Source organism: Oryzias latipes, chromosome 22, assembly GCF_002234675.1.
Source record: "Oryzias latipes chromosome 22, ASM223467v1".
Taxonomy (NCBI): Eukaryota; Metazoa; Chordata; class Actinopteri; order Beloniformes; family Adrianichthyidae; genus Oryzias; species Oryzias latipes.
This window is the reverse complement of record NC_019880.2, coordinates 28814577-28824749: the sequence shown is the minus strand read 5'-3', so window position 1 is coordinate 28824749 and position 10173 is coordinate 28814577. Positions and strand designations below refer to the sequence as shown.

General features: G+C 42.2%; 1 protein-coding gene across 1 annotated transcript; it reads left to right on the top strand.

Moving 5' to 3' along the window:
• Positions 1-1470: 1470 nt before the first annotated feature.
• On the top strand, positions 1471-7127 carry LOC101165530 (b(0,+)-type amino acid transporter 1). Its single transcript, XM_004084668.4, has 6 exons — positions 1471-2239; positions 4407-4540; positions 4724-4853; positions 4952-5076; positions 6125-6212; positions 6289-7127. The coding sequence occupies exons 1-6, from the start codon at positions 1541-1543 to the stop codon at positions 6517-6519; spliced, it is 1407 nt and encodes a 468-aa protein (XP_004084716.1). The 5' UTR covers positions 1471-1540; the 3' UTR covers positions 6520-7127.
• Positions 7128-10173: the final 3046 nt, after the last annotated feature.

The window sequence follows — 10173 nt, the reverse complement described above, 5'->3', positions numbered from 1 at the left end:
TAAGTCGAGCGCAATCACGCCAACTCATATCCGGTCTTCTGGACCCGACATACCCAGAGTAAGCAAATTCAGGCGGATTTCCGCCAGAGTTCAGGGTTAAAGTCAGGGTAGTGTAACCCTTGTGCTTTAACATTGGGAGTTGGGTCATCTAGACCCACTAGACAGTGCGCTAAACCTTTTTTCTTCGATGATTTGTGATCTTCACTGGTGTCCATGGATTCCATTAAGTCTTTCCACCTTTATCCACCTTTGTCATGGTAGGGAGAACACGCCAATGTGAGGGTGGGGTCATCTAAGATAGCACAAGGGTTACACATGCTTCCTAGAATACCCCCAGTGGGGTATTTCAGTAAGCGGATATGAGATGGCGTAATTACGCTCGACTTGGTAAACCTGGGTTAATGCACGTGCACGTTGAGTATATAAAGACATTCTCAATGGATCTCAATGGATTTCCGGAGTCAACATGGAAACGCGTAGAGAAAAAAAGAGAGCTTCAATGATACAGAGTTTTTTCGGAGATTAATGACGGCGTATGAAGATTATACGCCCATCAAAAAAGTAAAACGGCTGCATCATCCAAAGAAAGTGTTTTTGCTTGTAGTAGAACAACAGACAAAGTAAACGCACAAATTTCTGATCTTATTTCCATTTTCCTTGTGACGCATATATATATAACTTATACAATTTTGCCAACTTAAATGAATTACTTCTATTGGTAACAAATAATTGAGTTAAATTTATTCAACCTAATTTCTTACGTCTATAAAACTCAATAATTGTTTATACAACTCAAATTTACATATTTATCTAACTAAATGTCACATTACTCCATTAATCTTTTTATCATCTTAATTACTTATACTTCTTGAACTCTCATATGTCTAAGTTTGAGCCGGCAGATGTGCTCATTTTTATAACAATAAAAAGGACTGAAAAAAAGGCACGGAGTGCAAAAATTCATTAACCCTTGTGCTATCCTAGGCATTTTAACATTGGGAGTTGAGTCATCTAGACCCACTAGACAGTGCGCTGAACCTTTTTTCTTCAATGATTTGTGATCTTCACTGGTGTCCATGGATTACGTGAAATCTTTCCACCTTTATCCACCTTTGTCATGGTAGGGAGAACACGTCAATGGAAGGGTTGGGTCATAGGATAGCACAAGGGTTAAAGATACTCTTGTAATTTAAAAGTTTGATCTAAATGCATTTACTCTAAAAAACAATGCTTAAAACAACAAAAACTTAGGGAGATGATATCAGCTGTTCGTCAATAAGACTGACAGATAGAGAGGTCAAGGTCTGATGATTGCTGATAAAAGTGACATAAATGAATGGAAACTTTCCAGAAACTGTCAATCATATCTACTGAATTAGCTGACTTAGATTGCTGTAGTCAAGCAAAACAGACCTGACAACTATGTGAACTGGTCACATAATTATTAACCACAAGTGTTGGTGCAACTGTGACTTTGGCCACAGTAATACCCCTGCAGCCGAAGGTGTTAGACAGCAGATGGTCCTGAACTACCACAAATATGGATGTCAAGGAGCATAAACTCAGCCTGAAACGGGAAGTGGGGCTGATGGGAGCAGTGTCTCTCATAGGAGGGACGATGATTGGATCCGGGATCTTCATGTCCCCCCAGACGGTGCTAAGTAGTATCGGCAGCCCTGGTGCCAGTTTGTTGGTGTGGGCATGTTGCGGATTACTGGTCATAACGGTGTCTTTCTGTTATGCTGAGCTGGGCACTGTCATAGAAGAATCAGGAGGAGAATACATCTACATCCTCAGGACTTCAGGTCCTGTCATTGCTTTCATGCTTGTTTTCAGCTCTGTAATATTTGTCAGACCTGCTGGTATTGTTGGCATTTCACTGAGTTTTGCTCGGTATGTGCTGGCACCCTTTTATCCTGAATGCCCCCCTCCAGTTTTGCTGTTGAAATGTGTGGCTGCAGCTGCTATTTTAACTTTAGCTCTTGTTAACAGCATGAATGTTCGCTTTTCCATGTCAGTGCAAGTGTTTTTCACGCTGGCTAAAGTTCTAGCTTTGGCAGTTATCATAATTGGAGGGTTGGTGATGTTGGTCAGAGGACACAATTACAACTTTAAAGACACCTTTGAAAACACAAACTTGGGGATTAATTCCATCGGAATTGCATTATACCAAGGACTGTGGTCTTATGATGGATGGAACAATCTAAATTATGTTACTGAGGAGCTGAAACGTCCTGAGGTAGGAAACAGTTTGCTTGTCGGTAAATGTTTATCTGCTCAAAACAAAGTTCATAAACCCAAATTTTCATGTATTTATGCAGGTTTTTGGGTTGTTCGGGCCTGTAGACATAATAAGCAACTACATCTTAACCCATTGATGTATGAATTAAGAAAGCCTTAATTAAGACTTCTGTAAACATATAAACCTTTCTTGTTTTAATATATTAAAAAACAATTAAAAACAATTTCTGTGTAAGTATCCCTTGTGCTATCCCAGGCACTTTAACATTGGGAGTGGGGTCATCTAGACCACACAAGACAGTGTGCTAAACTTTTTTCTTCAATGATTTGTGATCTTCACTGGTGTCCATGGATTCCATGAAATCCTCTTCACCTTTATCCACCTTTGTCACGGAAGGGATAACACACTAATGTAAGGGTTGGGTCATAGGATTGCACAAGTGAACAGTTTTAGGCCTAAATTAGAAAACCAATTACACTTAGCCATGGAAAATTCCCAAACTGGAGAAACATTATTGTGACAGTATTACCAAGACATTATTTTTGCATGTTGGAAGAAAACACAAACTGATATATTAGTCTCTTTATCTCCTGACATTCTGTTTTCATCAAGCATCGTCACACACAGTGGCACACTGCATAACATGCGGATGTAGCATGTCATCCGTGTGCATGCAGCATCACGACATCTATTGGCATTTTTACCTCAATGAGTTGGGGTCATCCTTCTCACTTTCTGCGACTTGACTGCCTGTATCTCCATCGTCTCTTATTTCTTTCATTAGATGCATGGTTGATCATAATTTTCTATATATTGTACATAAAAAAACGTAATTTTCCGAACTAATATTATCCTTTACCAGAGTCACAAGAACAGGCAGACATCTGGTTCCAAATGGAGCAGGTTTGTTAGCTCAGCTAAAAGTCCACAAAGCTAAATCAGGGTCAGGCTGGCAGTAGTCGATAACAGCAGGCATTTATCGACTACTGCCAGCCAGAAGAGTAACAGGATGATCACAATAGAGGGTCGGGGCAGGCAGCAGGCAAACAGAGACAGGATCAGGAGACAGAAGATCAAGTCTAAATATAACATATACTGAGAAAACACAAACTGATATATTACTTCCTCAGTAAGGAAGGAAGAATGGCACAAACAACGCTTTGCTCAGATCAGTTTATTGTTAACTGCTGGATGAAGAAACAGAACGACATAACGAGGTTAATCAAACTTTAATGTGTTTAGTAAACAATTACTCTTAACCCTTGTGCTATCCTATGACCCAACCCTTCCATTGACGTGTTCTCCCTACCATGACAAAGGTGGATAAAGGTGGAAAGATTTCACGTAATCCATGGACACCAGTGAAGATCACAAATCATTGAAGAAAAAAGGTTCAGCGCACTGTCTAGTGGGTCTAGATGACTCAACTCCCAATGTTAAAATGCCTAGGATAGCACAAGGGTTAAAGAAGTGCACTCTTTTTTTAAATTGTGCATTGACCTAAATATGAAAAAGCATGGTTAATAAAAAGCTTAGAGATTCATCAATATCACAGATTATTGTTATTTTGCCAGATCTCACATTCTACACAACATGTGTAAAACTAAAGGCCCAGGGGCCAAATGTGCCCCGCCATGTCATTTTACGTGGCCCGCGAGAGCAACAAAGTTTTATAATGTCTTATAATAAATGTTTTTTGTAGTCTATTACATTTATGTGCAGCTGCTGTAATTATTCAATGTTTGCAGGTCTTATGTGTGTGTATGCAGACAAATTGTTGTCATCAAACCATCAGGATGCAAGGCTGTATGCAGCCTTTTTTTGTCAAATGTTACACTATAATGTTCTTTCTAGCTCAGTTTGATGTTATTTTTCTTTATTCACTTGGACAGCTTCATCCGTCATTAATGGAGTTATGGGTTTTAATAAGCGGACACAATTTAAAAGGATTTACGTTAGAGTAACAAGCAAACGTATGTTTTCTATGTAACTGTAATTGTCACTTTAAAAAGTTATAATAAATAAATGAAGAATTATTTATCATCAAGGAGTAGTTACATTTATTTTTCATTACATTTAGTTATATTTATAACTACACCCCTGCTCTACACTTTCTGGGAAAACAGTATAAAAAAATTAATCTAATGTTTATGTTTTTTTGCAGGTGAATCTTCCCAGAGCGCTGCTGATAGCGATTTCTTCGGTAACTGCTTTATACCTGATGGTGAATGTGAGCTACCTGGCAGTTATAACTCCAAAAGAGCTCATGACCTCCACTGCTGTAGCTGTAACCTGGGGGTAAGTACCCAGTGTGATTGTTTCATTTCATAGGAAATCAGTTTCCCTGTTTTATTCCTTCTATAGACATACACGAGCAGTAAAAATAAAGAAAATGAAAAAAAGCATTCATATTAAAATAATTTGTCAGTCTTGTACACTATATTTTAAAAAAGGATAATGAAATTTGTCTGATCTTCACAGGAATAAGGTGTTAGGCAGTTGGGGTTGGATTATGTCCGTGGCTGCGGCTTTATCTGCTTTTGGTTCTTTAAATGGGACCTTCTTCAGTGGAGGTCGTGTTTGCTTTGTAGCTGCCAGGGAAGGGCACATGGTAGGCTTAAATGTTTTTGTTTGTTTTGTCATTTGATTAAGCAGCATTGATTAAAATAAGGTCACAGAAGATTTAATCTGAGACTGTTTGTTTTGTAGCCGGAAATTCTGTCCATGGCTCATGTCAACCGACTAACTCCATCTCCAGCGCTGATCTTAACCACTGTAATTTCTCTAGTGGTCCTAATCCCTGGAGACTTTCAGAGTATTGTGAACTACTTCAGGTGACATATCTCTGCTTCTATTTTTATGGCCCACAGCAGCAGTCACTGACTGCAGGGACCATATTGTTTTCACTGTTGGAACGATTTCGGCGCCTTTCAGCAAAAATGTGACCCCCACCGCATACTCGAAAGGTCACCAAAATGTCCACACACCTGGGATAAATTGAAATTAATTTTCCACAAAGTCAACTTCATCCCCCCGAAGACGATGACATCACGGCAAGGGATACCGTAAAAAAAAAGGAATGGGCCGAAAATCCTGCATACACCACAGAAGTGTGGTTGACCTTTGGCCATCGTGCTTTTTTTTAAAAAGCCCCTTTAGGGCCACATACAAACGAAAACTTCTCCTAGGGATTTTTAGCGATTGCCTCATAAATTCTCAGACATCCATAGCAAGGTGCTGCGGACAAAATGTTGCAATTAGAAGTTGTAAATTTTGAACGGCGCGTGGCAAATTCGCAACCGTTGCGATCTTAGCTAGCTCGCACATTCTGTATCGGAATGTAATGAAAATGAAATATGCAATTCCTTGGCCCAAGCTGAACAAAACTATGTTACAGACGACAAGATCAATAAAGGAATGTGGGCTTGGAAAGCAACTGACGTCTATCTGTTCGTCATCCCAAGGCAATGAAAATATAAAATGGTTGCTATGGAGATAAAATCAACAGAAAAGTCGCTATTTTGATAAAGGTGGATTTTCTATGAACTTATAATATGTAGCCCTCACCAATGAAGCAAAGTGTTTTTCTGAGTCAGTTAATGATGCCGATCGCAATGCTTGCACTTTTAGCTACATTAGCAAAACTACTAAAAATTTGCATTATTAGCATATGCATTTTTTACCAGCCTTGATTGAAGGTGGGCTGCAATGGCGGCGTTGCTGAGTAGAAGTGGGCAGCGAAGCCCAGCGGTGGTGCGTAGAGCCGGGCGGTGGGTGCGGGTTGCTACTGCGGGCCATACAACGCCCCTTGCGGCTTTAATTTTATATTTAAACCACCACCTTTTTGTTTTTCTCTTACTGGTCTGTTCAATTCTGCTTCAGTTTCACAGCCTGGTTTTTCTACGGCATCACTTTGGGAGGGCTAATTTACCTGAAAATCAAAATGAAAAATATCCCTCGACCATTCAGCGTGAGTGTTTAAAAAATCTAGTTTTGACCTTATTGTATTCAGAAACTGTAGTAATGATTGTCTCTTTACTTCTCAGGTTCCAATAATGATCCCGATACTGGTCCTCCTTGTGGCAATTTTTCTGGTTTTGGCTCCCATTTTAGACAATCCTCAGATTGAATACCTTTATGTAGCTTTGTTTATATCAAGCGGTGCTATAATCTACATACCTTTGATCCATTTCAAGCTGCTCCCTGGTCCGCTCAGAAAGATGACTCTGTTTCTGCAGCTGTTTTTGGAGGTCGCTCCTGCAGACAAAAACCCGTGATTGTGACTTAACCTTTAACCAGTTTGTTGGTTACTAATTTTTCAGTAAAAAACAAACAAACAAATAGCACCAACATAGTTTGAGATAGGCTGGGTCTGTTATTTAACATGTTCTTAGAATTGTGCAGTGTTAATCTTTTGTCTTAATTTCTTAGCAAATGTACATTTTGCACAAAGAAACTTAAAAAAAAAGTTTTAATTGAAACGGTCTAACAAATTTCAAATTTGTTCTCAAAACAGTTAGCTAAGCAGTTAGCCAATGTCTTCTAAATTTTCAAGTGGTCAGAGTGTAAACTCTTTATCATCATCATCATCGTCATCATCATCATCATCATCATCATCATCATCATCATCATCATCATCATCATCATCACCATCATCATTATCACCATCCTATTTATAAAATGGTTTAACAAAATTAAAATATGAACAAGATGCTGTACATCAAAAATTTAACGTCATAAAACTGTGAAGTTTAATTAACAGTTAGTTCAGAAGCACAACATTACTGCCCACTTCAAAATACTGCAGTTTGGTTTGTTCTGTTTTGAAGTTATATTTTTTGGTAAATTTGAAGGCAGTTATTTGTGAAAAAAGTTTTTGAAATATGTTTTTGCTTCTATCATGGAGTGCGTGAACACAGAGCTGATATTGTAGTCTATTTTTTAAACCAGATTAATTAAATTAAATAATTTCCCACAGCACACTGGTTGAAAACCACTGCTTTGAGTCACACTTTCTAAAAATGAAAAGGCATAATTAAATAAAAGTCAAAGTCAAAGTCAGCTTTATTGTCAAGTATGCTGCATCCATAAGACATACAGCACAGATGAAATTGCTTTCCTCTCACCCCACAGTGCAAGCAGCACATAAAATAATAAATAAACGACTTAAAAATAGATAAAAAGACAGTCATAGTAGGAAGAATAACAATAGTCTAAACAGTGCTAAAGAACAGTGGCATGTTTAAAGTGGCAGTTTAAAGTGACGTCAGTGCTGAGAACAGTAAGTGGATGAGTCAGTGATGGCAGTCTTTGGTGATGATGATATTCGGAAATGGTGTGAAGTTTTCAATGAGAGCTGGTAGGATGGAGTGGAGGGGCCAGGGGGCGGAGGGCAGGGAGGGAGTTGAGTGTCCTTATTGCCTGATGGAGGAAACTGTCCTTGAGTCTGCTGGTTCTGGCCTGCATACTTTGCAGCCTCCTCCCAGATGGCAGCAGGTTAAAGTGTCTCTGGGATGGGTGTGAGGGGTCCCTTGTAATCCTGATGGCTTTGCGGGTGAGGCGGGAGCGATAAATGTCCGAGAGGCCAGTAAGAGGGACACCAACGATCTTCTCAGCTGTTTTCACAATGTGCTGCAGTCTTCCGGCAGGACGCGTTGCAGGCTCCGTACCACACGGTGATGCAGCTGGTCAGGAAGCTCTCGATGGCGCCCCTGTAAAAGGTCTGCATGATGGGGGGAGGAGCTCTGGCCCTCTTCAGTTTGCGGAGGAAGTACAGGCGTTGTTGGGATTTTTTGGCCAGTGATGTAGTGTTGTGGTTCCAAGACAGGTCGTCGGAGATGTGCACCCCCAGGAACTTGGTGCAGCTCACCCTTTCCACAGCAGCACCATTGACGATCAGTGGAGCATGCTGGGTGGGAGTTCTCCGGAAGTCCACAACCATCTCCTTTGTCTTCTCCACATTCAGGTGGAGATTGTTGTCTTTGCACCACAGAGCCAGCCTGTTCACCTCACTCCTGTAGGGGGTCTCGTCGTCGTTGTTGTTGATGAGACCCACCACTGTTGTGTCATCCGCAAACTTGATGAAGAGGTTGGAGCTTGATGTTGGGGTGCAGTCGTAAGTCAGCAGAGTGAAGAGAAGGGGGCTCAGCACACATCCTTGGGGGACCCCTGTGTTAATTGTGATGGTGCTGGAGGTGTTGTTGCCAACACGGACTCCCTGTGGTCTCCCTGTCAGAAAGTCCAGCAGCCAGTTACACAGGGAGGTGTTGAGTCCTAGCTGGTCTAGCTTGTAGATGAGCTGCTGGGGGATGACTGTATCAAAGGCGGAGCTGAAGTCAATGAACAGCATTCTGACATGAGAGTCTTTTGTTTCCAGGTGAGTGAGGGCTGAGTGGAGGGCTGTAGAGATGGCATCATCGGTCGAACGGTTAGACCGGTATGCAAACTGGTAGGGGTCCAGAGTGGGGGGGAGGGTGAACTTGATGTGCTGCATGACCAGCCGCTCAAAGCACTTCATGAGAATGGGGGTGAGAGCGATTGGGCGGTAGTCATTGTAGCAGGAGGGAGAGGACTTCTTTGGGACTGGGATGATGGTGGTGGCTTTAAAGCATGACGGGACAACAGCCTGGCTCAGTGAGAGGTTGAAGATGTCGGTGATGACATCTGTCAGTTCATCAGCACAGTTCCTCAGGACACAGCATGGAATGTTGTCAGGTCCTGGGGCTCTCTGTGGCTTAATCCTTCCCAGTGAGCGCCTCACGCTGTTCTGTGATAGCATCAGCACCAGGTCACTGGGAGGGGGAGGAGTCTTCTGTGCCGGGATGCTGTTGTCTGCCTCGAAGCGGGCAAAGAAGGTGTTTAGCTGGTCCAGCAGAGGGGTTGAATAGTCGCAGGCCTGTGGGGCGGGCTTGTAATCCGTGATGGTCTGGATGCCCCGCCACAGGTTCCTGGTGTCACCACTGTCACTGAAGCGGGCAGCCATCCTCCTGGAGTGCTCCTTCTTGGCCAGCCTGATGCCTCGTGACAGGTTGGCCCTGGCTGTTCTCAGACCAGCTTCATAAAAAAGATATCTTGAAATTATAAAAGCCTTTTGATCTTCCAAGCAATGATCTTATATTTTATATTAGACCACTGACAGAAAGTGAGGCAGATCAGGATTACAGAATCCCTCCGAACACCCAGCCACCCCTGTACCGGTTGGTGGCCAATCCAACTTGGGCTGACAAGCCACCGAAGTCATTGCGGAAGACAGGATTCAACGTGACCACCATCCCCTTGGTGTGTACATGGATGTCATATAATAAGAGGGTGCAGTTAAAATTAGTGTAAAGGGGCAAAATGGATGCCTCCGTCCACCAACAGCTTCATCCAATCACCCAATTACTCCTTCCAAAAGAAGATGGCTTGTGGTAACCCAGTCCCCAGACCCTCTCCTAGGTGTGGACGTACTAGGTGAACAGTGCGGCAAGGAGACCGTGGGGCACACCAGCCCCACCTCCAGCCACATAATCCTGCGCGGTCAGTGAGGAATTAGGTTAGACACGCCCCCGAGGGTGCAGAGCCAGGATCCCCTGAGTACAGGGGATTGTCAGGTTAGGTCAGGTCTGAGATGATTCCACTTTTATGAAATAACACGGTATCCTCATTGAAAGTAGCCAAACGAAGATGGTTACACTGTGGTCATAAAGTGGTCACCAACAATATTCCTGTAGGCTGTCACTTTGCTTAATTGGTACTAAGGGGCCCAAATAAATTCGCTACACATTACACCACCTCCAGAACCATTGATACAAAGCAGGATGGCACTCTGTGTGGTCTTCCGCCACTGTAATCCATCTGCTTCAAGGTTGGACGTGCTGTGCATCCAGAGATGCACTTCTGCTAACCTCGGTTGTAACGAGTTCACTGTTGCCTTTTTATCAGCTGAAACC